Source organism: Trichoplusia ni, chromosome 22, assembly GCF_003590095.1.
Source record: "Trichoplusia ni isolate ovarian cell line Hi5 chromosome 22, tn1, whole genome shotgun sequence".
NCBI classification, from domain to species: Eukaryota; Metazoa; Arthropoda; class Insecta; order Lepidoptera; family Noctuidae; genus Trichoplusia; species Trichoplusia ni.
In genome coordinates, this window is record NC_039499.1 from 3,259,269 (window position 1) to 3,276,991 (window position 17,723).

A 17,723-nucleotide genomic window follows, 5' to 3' on the forward strand; every position below is an offset into this window, starting at 1 on the left:
AAGCATTTTCTTTATTATTTCTAACAACCTTTGTTCTTTCGCAAATGAGTAGCTATCTATTAAATGTTATTACAAGACCCCATTGTTAAGTACAGTCTTTGATATACAACAAAGGTTTACCTAAAAATATTTATAATTTGAACTTTAAGTTACAAGTCTGGGTGAGTAGGTTTGATAATATTTATGAATAAAAAATAGTATTTTTGAAGTGTTTTGCCCTTTGACTATTCGATTGACTTCAAATAAATTACTACCCACATAAAACATCAAATAATGACATCTTCAAGCAGAATGTATAATAAATGTATAATGTTTGCACATTTTCAGATGTTCTAAGAAAATAAGGTTATCATTATACATCTTTATTCTTCAGTTAACACTAATGTCAAAACGATCCAATTCATCATTTTAATTTAATGCTCTAAAATTTGAAAACAGCTTTAGCAGAGAAAATTAAGTAAAACTTTTTAAGTACAGGCACAAACAAAGATTTAAAACCAGAAACTAGGTAGGTACTATTTTTTAGTTTAAATTTCAAAGTCTTCGAAATTCGCATTGGTTTATTAAGGTTCACCAATAGAAACAATATGTTAGGACGTACTTAAACATAGAATATATCCAAATTCGAATATGGACACCGTACGTCAACACTATTTCGTCCAAAAATGCAAAAACATAACGTTATTCTATTTAATGTGCAAGGCGTAACTACGCCTCGGATAATTACAGTATTTCACATTCACTGCCTAATTTCAATATTATCTACCATTAAAAATTTCGGATACGATCAACTTAGGAATAGAGAAATTTCCTTATTAATTTCCTTGGCCGACCAAAGTCAAAGATTCAAAACAATCACTCTCTGCCCCCACAGGGATTAAGAAAGGAGATATGTATGTTTTTCTTATACAAATAATGAAAGCTGAAGAGTGATAAAGACAGGAAGAATCTCATACTAAAAGAGAAGAGACAGAGATACATAATATCACTCACTTGCCTCTCTGGTCACGGTAGCATAGCGGCGAGGTGACGTAACACCTCGTTCAGGTAAAATGCAAGCAAAATCTGACATTATTATCAGATCCGAAAGTTCCTTTAGTTACGTTCGATTAACCCATATTGTGTACAAGTGTTTGACGTCATATTACGTCCTCGATTTTTCTATCAAGCGAGGGGCGTCGGGTCGCAGCGGTCCCGCCGATTCGCAAATGCATCGCGCATGCGTCGAAATTGCGCCAATTTCGCGGCGCAGCGTCCTCTGACGACACAGGTCCCAGTCTACTCGGTGCTCGGGGGAGGGATGTCGCATCGCGCGCGGTCGCTTTTCACGGAGGGGAAATTCAAAAAAATTAAAATGCCATAGTTCGAAAGTGTTGCACCGCGACTCAAAACTCACTGTTTCGATGTATTCGCGGCCGACTACGTTAAGACTAACTAGTGTTGTGTGTTTAGGTAAAGTTTCAGTGTTAAATGTTTTTGAATGCCTGGTTGCGTGGTTATTTATTTACTAAATAATGTTTCAATAGTTGTAAAATTTGTTCGTATGTGCACGTATGTTACATGATCGCGTACTGCAATTACGTTTTGATTGCGGTGTCCGCCGCGTTCTCATTCAAGTGCCAGTATAACCTTGACACGTTTTCCCGCGCTAGAACCCCAACCTTGTTTTCAGTTGCACTCTCTCTTGACATTTACCGCAAAAGCAAGTCCTCTTTTGCTAATCAGCGGGTTATTTATGAAAATGTAATGAGGTTGTATAGTTGAAACACGCACCGGGTAGTTTAGAAATGATACAAGACATTAAAAACTATTTTAGAATGTTATTAGACTAAAGATAGTTGAATATTTGTCGTCGTATTAATATTTAAATTGTTTAAAATGAAACCCTTGTGACCGTGATTGTGTGGAGCGAAGACGCGTCTTCAAAATGAGAATATCTAAAGGTAAGGCCCTTAATACAGGTTCCTTTAATAAGATTGTGGTTAATTTATGGGTATTTGTGGTGATGGAAATTTTATGTCCCAGAAAATTATTTCATTTTGTTTATAAGGTTCTTCCTAAACCTCAAGTTAAAGGTAAGCCTGATTTAAATGTTTATGATATAATTATTTTTACGTTGCAGTCAATGTGTGGGTACTATTTTTTTATAAACTTTTTATCTTGAATTTTTTGAACCTAGTCAATATTATTACGTTTTAAAAATACCTGGAAAACGGCCTATTATTTTGATTATCCATTGCGACATTCTTCACTATACTATATTGTACAGTCATCATCAGATCTTTATAACCTATATTATTACCTACGCTACTAATGACATTATTAATTAATTATGTTAATTGTAATATTGCGTCTGTCAGACATCCGACGTCTAGCCGTATACCTCAATAGGCTTCATTGACTGATTTTAAAATTTTCACTATCACGTTCCATTAGATACGACCCTTAGTACTGGGTTTCCGCTTACATCCTTTTGGTACGGAACCCTAATAATGGCATGATCTTCTCGTTTTCAAAACGTGCCGATACCGTCTAGTAAACGTCGTTCAGGGAGTTTGGCACGACCTGCTAAACTTAATAGCTATAAAAGCAAAACAGAGTTCTACATACAAGGGTTGCATTTATTTCTAATCTTTCTTTAAGACGTAATAAAGTCCTTTAAGTTAGAAAACCGGGTAGGTGCGAGTCGGGAATCTTGGCACAGAGGGTTCCTTATACCTAAGTAGACTGACGGTAACCAAATGGGTTTGATGACAAAAAAAAACTGAGCATACCCACCCACTCAAATTCATTTGTCACCAGTTTATAACCCATGCTTAACCATTTTTTTTGGAATTCCTGTTCTCTTTGCACTTTAGACACTTAAACCTTGTTACCTAAGCCTCTTTGAACTATGACGCCAGTTACCTCTGCAGTGCTGGTAGGTATACGGTGTAGCTTTTTGTAGGTAAATCAGGTTGTCGCAGGGAAATTATCGGCTCGCTGCCCATTGACCTGAAACTAATCCTATAGTCGGGTCCTACCTCTTTTGCGTCCTATTTCTAAAAGAAAACAAGGACTTAAAAGAGTTTATAATCACAAAATATAGGTAAACTGTGTTAGTGGGCATCATACGTGGCATGTTAATATATATAAAAAAATACACCCTGTGTACAATGGGTACGGTTGGCAGGAGAAGTCGGTTAACACAATTCGATTAACAAAGTGATTATTTTTTTACTGACTGTTCCCGAATTGGTTTATAGTCTGTTTTTACTAAACTTAGTGTCAAGCTTAATATGTTGGGCTTATTAATTGTTCCAGTTTTGAAAATCAGATTATTTAAATTCACGTTCGTTGCTGATCGTACATACTGACACAATATTACACTTATACAGGATGAAGTATTGTAATCACATTTGAAAAACAAACAAGTTTATTTGATAAAGAACAGAGAGCACATGAGCTAATAACGATTTAAATGAAGATTCTTTTGTAAATGATTTGTTAAGGGATACTGTAACCGTCATAAAAAACGCAATAACGCATACAACGCAAAATACAACGCATACGCAATCCTTTCATTAATAAGCGACCTTTTTGTTTAGAAATTTTACTTTTCAATAATTTAAGTAGGTGCTAAAACTTGTTCATAAAATTAAGCTTAGTTAAATTACGCTAATGTTTTAAGCTACGATAAAGATAACAATGTTGATAATAATATAGATATTGTAAATAGATAAATTCTGATCTTAATTTAATAATTCATCTAATATATAAAATTCCCGTGTCACGATGTTAGTTACCGTACTCCTCCGAAACGGCTTGAGCAATTTTTATAAAATTTTGTATACATAATATATTTTGTAGGTCTGAGAATAGGAGTTAAGAAAGTTGTTGTAAGTTGAACTAATTTTTTTTTAGGGTTGGTCACACTAAAAAAATATATTTTATTTTATGGACGAAATTTTTTGGTTTTATTTTTGCTGGGTCAGCTAGTTTTCTATAAAATGCTGACTAGGCTTAGACATTTTTCTATTAGCAAAACCATTTTTGTAAGGTTATAGGGATGTCTGGGTCCCTGAACTTTGTGGAACCTTTGTCTAACCTTCGTAATCTTGAGGGCCATTGCTTTGCCAATCAAAAGAAGCTTATAGGATCGAAAGTATGATCTTGCTGCTACAGACACTAATTAAATAGCAATTATGGGTTGATTGATTATTCTTAGATTTTTATCGAATTTTCTTGTGGCGGCCTTGCGATTTCTATATGCGAGGTACAGGATCGATACTAACCTAATACCGTGTCTCTGCAAATAAAGATTCTTATTCTTATTCTTATTCTTATCTTGGAAAAAAAATTTAAGAAGGATTTTTTAAGGATTACTACTGCTTGCTTATTTATTTCTAAGATACTGCCGATAAATGATATGGGGATATCTGAAATCGTTAGCCCTCAGTGTGCGTGGTGATCAATGATCTCTCCATCTCTAAAAATATTTTCCTACCCTACTTTTATATGCTGGTATTATTATTTAACAATTTGATATATTTTCTTCTTTCTGAGTTAAAAATTATCCAGTACTTAAAACACAATTGAGTAAAACTTTTGTCCGGCTTTTTCCAATGATTTTTGAATTCAATGATATAAAGTAATTCTATACTGTAAAATCTCTACTTATTAGATTTAAGTGCAACTAATAGAGAGACGTTCACAGAAGAGAATTTTCGGTATGTTTGGGTAGTTAGCTAAATTTAAAACCGAAAATTAAAGCCTTTGACGAAATTTTTTTAATTAATTTGTTCGTAAATATTCCTTTTAGGCGCTGATGTTTTAAAATCCTTTGTAGCTTAGTACAAAATTCTGATGTGAAAAGTATTTATGTAACATGCATAAATTCCGTGTTAATTTTTTAACTAACCTTGTCTGCCAACTTTCGTTCGTACAAAGTCGATTTTGAATATATTAAAGGCTTTTTTAGACGATGCGAGAATTGTCGTACAAGTTGCAATACATTGCTGGGTGATACGGCAATAGCAACAAAAGTGGTTGACAATTGACGTCAATGTGCCGCAACTTGCATGTTAATTCTTGTCTAAAACGGCTTTTATGCTTGGGTGAAGTGGTGCTCTCCCGTATCTGAAGCCAAGACAAATTTTGGGTTGCTGGGCCAACTGGGAGTAAGTAAGTAATGCTCGGGCACAGCATGCTTTTCAAAACGCTCTCAACGACTTTTCACAGATTGGTTCTCCTCTCAATTAAAAAAAGCTTAAGTTTGGTACAGGCATAAATAATGTAAATTTTTTAAGGCACCGTATCCAAAAGGCAAACATCATCTATAACTAAGGCTCCTTTTGTTCTACGCTCTGGCTCTGTTTGTTCTTCTGACACTAGGCTTTATCTACAGGACCATGTGAGCTATAACACCGAGTTTAGCAATTGGTTTTTCAACAGGTTTTTTGGCTAATTTCATGAAAGCTCTTAGTTTCGAAACTCCAAATGTTTGATAATATGACCTAAAAATTTGAAGCCAAAAATAAATGTGATTAAAATTTTAACTCTTATCCCGCTACGTCTTACAACCTTTTAAAATACTCTTATAGTTCGTCAAGGACGTAGTTATAGAAGAAAAACTCTTTTTAAGTAATACGTATAGGGGTAATAAATTATGATTACCATAGCGTCAGGGACATCAGAGTGCTTTTATTTCCATCTACCGCCCTTAACGTACATCTTTGTCTACATCCATTTATCATCCACTCACACATGCAGACAGACATTAGCAGCAACGATCACTGTCACTTTAGCGAAGCTTCGAGTTGCTCGATTGCTTTTAAAGCTTTTGTTGCATTTTTTTGTTTTATTTCGATTATGGACTTACTGTTATACCTTTATATGAATACAATTTTTGAAAATGATTTAATTGTAGACCGATGATCGTATAGATTGGGTTACCTTAATATGTACGCACATATGTACGTTTGTAATCTCCGATTTTAGTTAGTTTTTAGCCTTGTTTTATCAGTATGTTTTTACGCAGTTTGTCAGTGGTATCTAAGAATGGTTAACGTAACATTAATCCACGAAGACTCTTGTACAACTTGAAAGAAAAACCTTATTCAAAATTTAATGAATTTCGTATTGTGTTTTAGACATAAAAGTGTGGGGACACATTTACATAGATCGTATGGACAATTTATTTACACTGTCACGACCCATTCAAAATTTACTACATGTTTTAAATTTAATTTTGCAATTTGGACAGTAATGACGACTATAATAGACGCCCACTATAAAATCCCATTAAATAAAGTTATAGTGGCATTTGCTAAACCATTGTCCCACGAGAGAATTTCGGCAAATGACTCTAATAGTGCTCGCTTAGAGTTCACGTAATTAACTAAATACTTTATTGAGTCAATAACCCGACTCTCATTAGCACTAAGCAGTACTCAAATCTACATAGTTAAAAGGGTTTTATTGCCTTTTATTTTTAATCCCGTTTTGTTTATTTTTTACGTGACACGTTACCTTATATCAATTTCTTTAAGAGCGCAAAGAAAATTAAAGCCTGTTTTTAAAACAAAGTTTAATTTCTGATATATTTAAGTCCTTTTTTACTATCATTTCTTTCATTTTAAAATGCACATCAATTCAACATCAATTCTACCCAGATCTGAAGTACCTACAAAACCAGTCCACACATAACGTTCAAAATATAATGTGAAGGCTGAAAATAAAACGCGAGATAATATCAGATCTTTGTATGAAAAGGAAACACCCGAGGGATTCTTTAACAAGACAACAAAATACATGGTTCGTTGAAAAGTAACTCAGCGTGAATACTCACAAGCGATATGAATTATAAAATGAATTTACACGGTGTAATGCGTCTGAATATATTCATGGAAAAGATTTATGAATTTAGTGAAATGTGAAATAAGTGGCTCTTGATAATTGCTTCATATTTTCATAAATTATATTTTAGTAGGTATCATACTGATGATCTACACATATCAAATTGTATGTCTATAGTCTATAGTCTGGTGTAGCAATCAATGCAATCTCTAAGACAATTTGTTCACTTAAAAAAACGACTATCACAGCAATTAGAATTTAGTCGTTGTGTTGCGGGTGTTTCACAAACGTTTAAGTCACGTGAACAGAGCCACCCAAGACTAATTGAATAGATGTGATATAAGTAAGTTAAGTATATTATTAATAGATCCAATAAAATCTATAACAGACTTCAAGAGGACTACGCCTTAAAAATCACAGATCAATAAATTAATGTTTAACTTTAAAGTAAAAAAAATCTTAAGCGCTGGAAACTTTAGTGTTATAAGCTTCATAAGTATAAAGAAAGTTTCACACGAGATACTCTTTTGAAAAAGTAATAAATTTATACTGAAGCTCTTCAAGAAACGTTTTATACGTTCGTGGAAAGCTATCAAAAGTTCAACAGCTCTTAGGATTATCTCATCTAGAGTTAGGGCAGGTTATACGGATGTATGTGATCTTGATCAGTTCGAGTTAATCTCTATTTGAACTTGTTTAATGTTTCAAAGAGCATTTTATAGAAACGTTTTCTGCTTTAATTTTTGTGGATTAAAAATTCTAACGACATCGCTCGATTCATGACCAAGACATTTGACGTTTTAGGTTTTTCATTTAACAATGTTTGAAACTTGATCTCGCTTATCTTTTTCTTAAGAACTCGTTTAACACTGACTCGTGTTATCGTCCCAGAATTGCCGGGAGAACTCGTACCGAGTCTCTCCGTACGAGTTATATGCCCTAAGAGGCAATTTAGCGTTGAATCCTAAACTTTAAAGATTATCGCTCTTATTTGACGACGGTAGAGATTATGGTAATGCCTATTGGTCGTTTGCAAAAACATTTTCTTGATATTCTGCCTAATATTGAATAACAGCTCTGTGTTTAGTAAAGTGTCGATTTGGGGTTTCATGAAATTTAGCTTCAATATTGAATATTTCAAACCAGACCTAAGATGAGACGTTTTTTTGGAAGGCATGGGGGAATCCTCATGGTCAGTCCTCGGGGTAAGAAGTGGGTAGTGATAGACGGTTACCGACTAAACTTGAACCGCCATTCAACTTCTCCTGCATTTTGACCAGTGCGAGACAACGCGTTTCAATTCACCGGCCACAGACCGCAGATGGTTCTTGTGTCCTAGTACCAAGAATTTGACAAGGGAGCAGGATGAAATCGTTCAATTTTTTTTTTAAATATCAGGTAAACTGATATTCAGATTCAGATACCCAGTCAGTCGTCAAAAAGGTACTCCTGACTATTACCGAAGAGCGTCTTTTGCAAGCTCTATGTCAGCAATGAGATAACGGAGACATAATATAAGTCTACTATTCGGTCTACTTTCTACTGCAAACCTTTTTTTATATTAGAAATTAGTAGGTCCATTCGATGTGATCGTACTACGAAACTAAATTAAATTGTGTATCGTGAACTATTGATGATAAAATATTTAGCCGTACTTATAATTAAAATCACAGAGGCATTGTTAAGAAACAAAACGGTCCAGTTATGTTTATTGCCCGTATAAATTAAATATGAATGGCGGTTGAATAAAGCAAACAATTTTTAATGGCCGCATGAAAATTATGGTTATGTAATAAAATATCGTATATTATTTGCTGCTGTAGCGGTTTATAAATTGAAAATTAATTCTAGGTCTACGTTTTTTTAATTTTAATTGTTTTTTTTTAATTAAATTTGGGGTTTCTGTGATTTGTTTAAATGCGAATTTAAGTTAACATTATAGATATCTACAATTCAGTCAGATAATACTTTCAACTATACAAGATGTACGATACAAAAATAACGATTATCATTCACAATGTCTAGATATTAAATCAATCAGCATCAAATTTAGATCACCATAAAGCACGTCCTCACACCGTTGGGGTTTATAAATAAAATATTTGGTCGTTTAACCCTTCGCCCTCAAGCCTTTTCGGCCAACGAAAATAGATAGCACGTTTTTAATTTACATACATTTTCAATATCTTGATTTACCATAAAAATAATGTATAACATCAATAGGCACCATTAAATTATAAATTAATGTGAATGACGACAAGCGAATAAAAATAAAATATTCTCTCAAAAAATGTTGCATACCCCTGACTGGTGACATCGAACCATTTTACTTCAATAAGTCATTCTTCATTCTTTTGTTTAAATTTAGAGCAAAAAGATTCAAAGGCAGTTATTGCAGGTAGCCAACATTCCAATTAAGGCTTCGCTTTGCCCTTGAGAACCAAAGGAGGTTGCAAACGTTTCCCAGACTTTACCCGGATTATAATAAAACATTTTCTTGAATAATGCGGGCTTGCGGTGATGTAGCTCTGGGCTTTACACAAACGGTTAGAGAAATTTATTTCAGTACGTTGTTTGTTGGCGTTTAGGTAATGTTATGTGTCAAAAAAACTACCTGCGTGTAATATTATAAGTGTTTAATGTGTCACGGAAGACTAGGTCATTTTTTTGCTGGTTCTTCTCAAAAAAATAGTTGATGTATGTCTTAAATTTAATTCTACAAATGATTTTTAAGACTTAAACAGCTGCTTTTTCTGCCTTGGGTGGAGAAATCTACGAGAGTTATTGGATACCAGCTAATAGTTATCTCACTGCTGGGCACAGGCCTCTCCTCTCTAGAAAGTTTTGAGCATTGATCACCTTGCTAGATAGATTTTGAATTTCAGATTTCTGAGAGAATACGAGCCAATGCTTGGAACCGCAAGGCAACCACGACAACTAGACAAAAATATTTTTCTTTACTAAAAAGTTGTGAACATGCTCATGTAACAGTGTCATATTACTTGCATCCAATATCCCCCTTCAGTTGCACGCGTACTTAAATCCTTTTCCGATAATTGTATGACGACCATCTTTTCTTTCAATTTCTTCCTCCCCGTCATAATTATTTCATTTAGACTTAGAGCATCTTGTCTCGTACTTTGACTGGCAATGACTATTAACTAAGGTTTTTTGAGGAAAATGATAACGATAAAGGATTTATACTTAAAATTAGCACGAATTGTTAATATTTATTCGAGTCTCGCAGCACAGCAATTCTGAAATACATTAACTTTATTTCAGAATTCACGTACAAAAAACTACCAACATTTTCCTTAACGTTGACCAAATCACGGAAAGTCGGGGGACCTTTATTTGTTTACTTGGATAGATTTATGAGATGAGTTGAAGGCTTGAAATAGCTTCCAGTGGGTATAGGCCGGCAGTACGTGTGGGCAGGATATCCTCTCGGACCGCTACGCCCGAGGCTGTATCCTTACATGTTTTGGAGATGGACATTACAAAAATATTGCTTCGCCTACGCAAAAAGTTGGTTTTATCCGTTATTTTTGAAATGAGTTTCTAATAGAGATTGTGAATCTTGAATTATAGTGTGGGTGTTGTATAAACTTGTTTTACGTAGTCAAGTCAGCCGAGCTAGAAATCGGAAATGACCCCAAGGGAACATCAAAACGGGATAAAAACTATTGTATGTCTTAATTCAGGTTATAACTACTTCCCTACTAAGTTTCGTCTAAATCTGTTCAGTGGTTTTTGCGTGAAAGAGTACGTAAGAGAGTGAGTTAAGTAGTAATATAATATTATTTGTGGCTCAACCTTAAAAATTACCCAAGAACAATACCACCTCTCAGTACTTCAGCAGAGGCGTCCATTTCCACATTATTTGTTGTTTACACTCGTCTTTGATTAAGCTTCGGGATCGCTGGAACAACATTTACTCTAACCCACGATCAACACCGGCCGTGTTTTATTGAAAACCCCTTGATTTTTTCACTTTAGTTAATCCACTATCAACTGAATTGGATTCAACTAACCTGACTCTTTTTCGATGTTTTTAGCTTGTCATTCCTGTTTGGTGGCATTTTTATATCGTTGACCGTTTTTAAGCCGATAAGTGGCTACCTATATCGCTCAGTTCTTGAATAGAACGATGAAAATGTATCAGTACATATATGGCATATTTGCCTCTCCTATAAGTGCAAATAAAATGATTAAATGTCGAATACCATCATTTGAAATTTATTTATATGCCTTGTGAAGTGGCAGTGTGGCAGCAGCAATTTGTAAAGTGGTGCTTTTTACCTTCCGAACAATGATGCAAAACAATTACGTCACACGAACACCGTCCAAGAAAAAACAAAAGCATTACGTTGATTTAATCAAGAGATTACCTTAACCTTGGCGAAAGCCTTCGCATAAAGGAATTGGTCCCAAAAACATCAGTATAAGCCATACAAACGACGCACCGAGTGATATTAATGGTACGGTACGATCTTGACGTTCACTCGAATTACCCTACAGTCCTACAGCCCTACTGAATTGGTGGCCTTTAGCTATGTGAACTACTGTCTTGAATGACGTCATTGATTTTGTAGAGCCGTAGTGTGAGGTATACGAACATTGAATTTCTGGAAATAATGTTATTAGTGGAACATTGCACGAAAGTTAGAGATCGATTTGCCTTGAAAAACGATAATGGTGAGGGTGAGAGGTTAAAAGAGGATAGGGTTAAAAGTTATTTTGAGTTTTAGTTATTTTTTTTCGTATCGCATATTTCTCTTTTTGTGTCTTTGTAAGATAAATCTCTACACAAAACAATTTTAAAACAAATATACCATTCTTTTTCTCCATGTCTTCTTTTTTTAAAACGAAAGTGGAATGCTTTAAAATGCTTTGGTTGTATGTATTTTTTAAGCTATGTAACACATTATCACTATCAACCCATATTCGTCTACTGCTGGACATAAGCAGTAGGTGTTCTCCCTAAGAGCACTCCATCGAGATCTATCTTCGGCTGCTCTCATAGTGCCTGATGACTTTTTACGTTACGTTACATATTAATAAGGAAAAAAAACACAAAAACCGAAATAGCTCAAAACACCAAGTTCTTACATTCACGACAGAACATTAATTTCATTGCGTGTGAATTGACATTTCTATGAGTCTATATAACTAATCGTGATAGAGAAATTACTAAGCCCATATTGAGATCTACTCTGATAATTAATTGATGTATTAATAATCTTCGAAATGTTGGGAATCTCGTTAAAATTCATTGCCTATTGACGGCCCAAGTATTATTGTCTACATTAAGCTTCACGACGGCTTTGATAGTAATTGATTATATAAGATATTTCTGTATTAAGTTTGGTATTAGTAAGTTATATTATATTTGCCGTAATATTAAGATATATAGAATATTCTTTATTGCTCACCACATAAATACAAGATTGGATAAAAATAAATAATAGTAAGGACGGTTTAAGCTTCATAACGTGTATATTATTTCACAATTATATTAATATGGTGTATTGTTATGGTTTATCGTAAAAGGGAACGTTTAAAAAATATGTGATTTTTGTTTATAAATGTCCAGACGTTGGCATCATGTCTATTTTATTTCGTTTGTTTTACAAAACATAAAGTAAAATAGCATCCTTGTTGAATGGGTTAAGCCCTTAAACCCATTATAGCTATTTCAAACTTAATGAACAAACATTGGTATTATTGTATTGTCTTATTTTTAGAACAAAAGGTGTTTTATTTGATGTTTTATTATTAGCTCTCTTTACCTCCCACGCGACAGGATTTTTCCTTTGTTACGAGTACGGGTTAATTATTTGCACTTGAATTATTCACAAAAAATTGTTTCAGAACACAAATAACGATGTTAAATACTCATTTACATCTATTTTCGAAAGTATTTAATTGATATTAGAAATAAAAGGCTCTACATTTAAATGGTTATTAACCCCCAAAAGGCTCTACATTTAAATGGTTATTAACCCCCAAAAGGCTTTACATTTTTGCTCAAGTCATGTTTTTAGTCCCCAAAGCTACTCCTTAAGACAAAACAAATGTTCCAGTACAGCCTTAAGGAGACCATTCAGTAAGTTGTAACGAGATTTCCGAAATGCGTCGACAGTATTTATCTCTGTTTCGAGAAAACAATGTCAATTAAGTCCAATTTCGTTTATTAAGACAAAACTCGGTAATTGACTCTTGTTCTAACAACAACGTTAAGGCTTTTGTTTAGGACTTACTCGAACAGAAAATTGGTATTATGTGAGTATTGTTCAGTTTTGGATCTAATTTTATAAAAGGGAAGGCTGAGTTTGTAACATCTCAGCTAGTTTTTGATTTAAATAGGCTAAAGCTTAATACGCGCATGACCCAATTTAAAAGAAAAAATCGATTAAGTACTTGTAGGACTCGACTCATTCGGAGTAGTTATCCTTTTGGCCCTCAGCAACCCTAACCACTACTTGACGATAATTTTAAGCCTATTAATTGACATTGCATTTTCGAATGGATTAAATGATTAAGTGATCTGGATTGCTTCTTATTTGTTCTACGTAACATATCAACAAATTCTAAGTCATATTTCGACGTAAAACAGTTACGTAATAAACTACGAATCACAAAGCGAAACCCTTGAGTTCGAACTTTTATGATTTTCCGTTATTTTCCGAGCGAACCATTCCTTATAAGTTCCATTTGATACACAAAAGCCTCAGCAGGATCCACTTTACAATACAAGTGTCTTGTTTCATGGTTCCTTTGTAAACTATTATATTTTCTCAGACTTGAAGTCAGGCTTTTATATGCCGCTTTGATCTAAAGCTACTGTATGGCGAACAAACTTTGTATCGTTTAAAAAGAAGGATGAATATAAAAATAATTTTTCAGTAACTTTATTCTACATTCAATCGAAATTGAACTTAATAAATACACAGTATAAGGATTGTTTGTGTATCATATTGAGCCGCATGATTGCCTGATATCAAAGCGTTGGAATGATTGCTTAGAACTTGCGAAATTATATATATTCCCGAGTTTGCCCAGAAAAGTGCCGACGAAGGCACGTCATGAATATAGAGAGGCAGTTGACGAGACGCTAATCTAAATAAACCTTCTTCAAGATTGCTATACAGAAAACATTTTGGGTGATTCGCGAGCCGTCTGTGTAAATTTTTTGACATCATTCCGGGTGTTGAATAGGATAATATGCCGTTGTATGTCCAATTCATTATTTTCAATGGTTTTCTTTTTTTGCTACTGCGACGGTTGATTTTGAGGCTTGAGTGACTTAAATGGTAAACGTGGCATAATAATTGTGAGGTGTCGATATAAGGGTTGCCATTTGTTGATGGCTCTGTAAATAATTCTGCTACTAATAAAATATACAAGAAATGATTGCAATCGATCGAAGGAGGGCGAGAATGAGTGACACAGTTATAATAACGACATGCTTGAGAATAATTTTCGTCCTCATTATTTTTAAATGTACTTTATGTGATTTTTATAAAATTGTATGTTCATAATACTTTACAGAATAGTAAGATGGATCGGTTTCAACGAAATTGTGATAATCTAAGAAAAAAAGAAAAAAGATCGTCGTCTTTTCAAATCTCCATCTAATGAAACCATAGAATTCTTAAACGTACGATTCTTAGTAAATTACGTAACATGGAGCTAATGTTCATAGCATACATAATAAATCTAAAACATTATCATACGAGTTACTGAATTATATTAAAACGACTCAAGTTTTAAAACTACTTCGTAAAGACTACACGCGAAACTCAAACTCTACAGTAAAATTATTAAAGCCTACATACATTTTAAAACCATGTTAGTACAATATTCGCTTGCTTAGTCAATGTGACGAAGGCTCAAGAACCATCGTTGAGGAACTAAAGTGACTTTTGACTTGAAATTTGACCTAATTTCTCATCTCTCTTGTTTACAGGGAGATCTTATCACCATGAGTAGAGGTTTTGGTTTCAACGCCCATTTATTATTTTCCCATTTATATGAATAATGGGAGAGAGAAAGTGATTAAATTTTGTAGGGTGATTGATGAAGAATATATTTTTTGTTTTTTTTTGTAGAGTCGATGTTTTTTATTGTTTGCAGTCTTTAAACATTTTTACTTAAAAGATGGGCATGATAATGTTTTTCAGCAAATTAAGTTTAATATTATGTTTATTGTAATGTCGAGAAAATTCGATTACTAAAAGTTGACACAAGCCATCTTATCTTCAAAGTTATATTTTTTTAGTAAACTGCTAGGTCCAGCACGTACAGTAATCGTCATACATTATAAAATATGATATAAAAAAATTTCAGAAGCTCAACACATAAATAAAACAATTTTAACAAACGAAAGCTCTATCTGTGAATATTGGAGTAATTCGTTCCCTAAAGCACACTTGTAATGGTTGCGGATCAAGAACATTTATGCCGTGAGCCTTAAGTTGAGCTAAACGTTACCTTAACGACGCCCTCGGGAGGCCTCGGTCCGACACACGAAATTACATACCAGCTGTATTATATCGCATTGTTGTGTGTTAGACAAATGAGTGGAGGGTTTTTAGAATGATATAGATTTTTTTCCTGCCTGCTGATTGTGTGATTATGAATTGTGACTGTGACTAGTCAAGCAGAGGTGAATTATTTGAATTACGTAAGCATTAATAAAAATAAACTAGTTATATACAAATCAACTACTTTTTACTAAATAATCACACAGTGTACTAAATTCCGACAATGTGTTATATAGAAAACAAAAGATTAAAGGCTTTAGCAAAATAATAGTAGATACAGTTCTGTTCTGAATATAAAATGAGATCACAAAAACATTTTCAGAATTGCCTTAAAAAGATAAGCACTTGATAATCGACCTCATTTGACCTTTTCAGCTAATAATTGTTAGATAAGGTACAAGGGTAGATAAGAAGCATTACATAGTCGCGATAAAACCTCTTTTATCAGCCTATAGAGATAAGGCTGTTGTTAAAAGGTCAATGAGGGAATTCGACTTATCGCATCTTGTGAAAAACACACATTGCGAAACGTGATATGAAATAGAATTAAGAAAAAGTCACAATGACCTTATTTAACTCGAATATTTTGCTTTTAATAATAAAAATATTTATCATATTCTTACCCTTTTGTTGAATAAACCAAAGTTATATTGTTTAACAAATAGTCATTTTATGGATTTTTAATCAGAGCAACATAATTTTCCTGTTCCGGTTTCCTTTTATTTAGGGCCTGCGCATTGCGACAATCTTTTTCGCTGGTCCCTTCGATTAGTCATCTCGGTCCACCCCTTTCTTGCCCTACTCTACCTTACTCTATTATGCTCTCCGTAGCAGCTTAACATTTTTATACTCGATTTTAAACATTTTTATATTCGTAATTAAAAGTAGCAAGTAATATCCTAAAACAACTCGAGTTGCTACGAAGCTACGCCGTAGCAACGTACACCGTAGTAAGTTAGTCCAGCAATAACGTAAGGTGAATTGCTTCTACTGTAGACCAGCGTAGCGTATAATACTGAGGAATTTTATTATTTTGCTACGGAAACTACTAACAAAGCCAATATAACTTACCTACGAGTCGCTACGAGTCGCTACGTGTTGCTACGTACAAACAGAATGTAATCACTAGTACTGGTAGTCCAGTGTTTTATTAGAGTTATAAAAATATTTTCAGTTCGTGATTTCCCCGGTGATACAAACAGTATTATATGAGAATATGATGTTTGCATGACCCGTTACGTGACCTTTTTCAAGAGCTAGGCGTGATTCTAGTCACAATGTAGGAAATTTTAAACGTGGTTTACCTCAGAATTTTTATGTATTTATTAAAATTTACCCTTAAATTTTGTTCGCCATTTAAAATGACAAAGTTTAATTTTAATAATATTTTAATTAGTCTAATACTCAAACACTCGGAACACAAGTTTATAGTATTGAAATACATACTTTATTTAGATCTCATCACAGAGTTTTTTGTTCGTCTAAAACTAATCGAAATTATCTATAAGTAATCACCAAGATCTAACCAGCATAAACTCTTTGGAACTCGTTCTATTTACTTCCCACTATATGAAGTCTTAGTGAAAGTAGTATACATATTTACGAAATATTGCTGTGAAAGTAGCCCAAGGTTAGCTGAGAGCGACATTGCCGCGCCAGTGAGCGGAATAATAGATATAAATTAATCACTGACTCTTAGTAAGCTTTCTTTTGCAGTCGTATGGAGTTTACCGAAATGACATGACATAGTAATTGAAAATTTGCTTGTGTAGTATGCCTTATTGAATTAGTAGCCTTATTGAATGTTTCTGTTTCAAAATTCGTTTATCACAATGACTGTCATTTAAAAAAAAAACATTCGGTAAATTAAATTACACCCATATTTTTTTTTTTAATCTGAATTTCGACTCTTAATAAAATCTACATTTACAATTTTACAGAGTTAAAAATTTACAAGTTAAAAAACAAAAAAATATTAAATTAAATTAAAGCATCGAAAAATTCATCGGCGTCGCTGCCGGCTGGGAGTGTGCATACATTACACCCATAATTGAATACACATACTCTTGACGACTTTTATAGCGATTGATTGACACTGCTTTGTCTGTAAGTCCGTCCAGATTGTAATCTCATGAACATGAAAATTCTACAGATGTATATTTAAATCATAAATGTATTTTTGAACAATTTTCTTATTTTACAACGAAAGTAAAAATAACTTTAAAATATCAAATTGTCAGAACTTTAAAATCATTGTACCGTCAATACTGGTATTTTTAGTAGCAATACCTGTACAACCTAGTTGCGTGTTCTTCCCAATTATGACCAGAATATTTT

The 17,723-nt window shown here is 33.6% G+C and overlaps 1 protein-coding gene across 1 annotated transcript in view; it reads left to right on the forward strand.

Annotated features, from left to right (window-relative positions):
* Positions 1-838: 838 nt before the first annotated feature.
* LOC113504403 overlaps positions 839-17,723 on the forward strand; it is a 117,000-nt gene continuing 100,115 nt past the window's right edge. Inside the window, exon 1 of the mRNA XM_026886659.1 lies at positions 839-1,943. Within this exon, the coding sequence (XP_026742460.1) occupies positions 1,928-1,943 (16 nt within the window). The 5' untranslated portion in view covers positions 839-1,927. The remainder of the gene's footprint in view (positions 1,944-17,723) is intronic.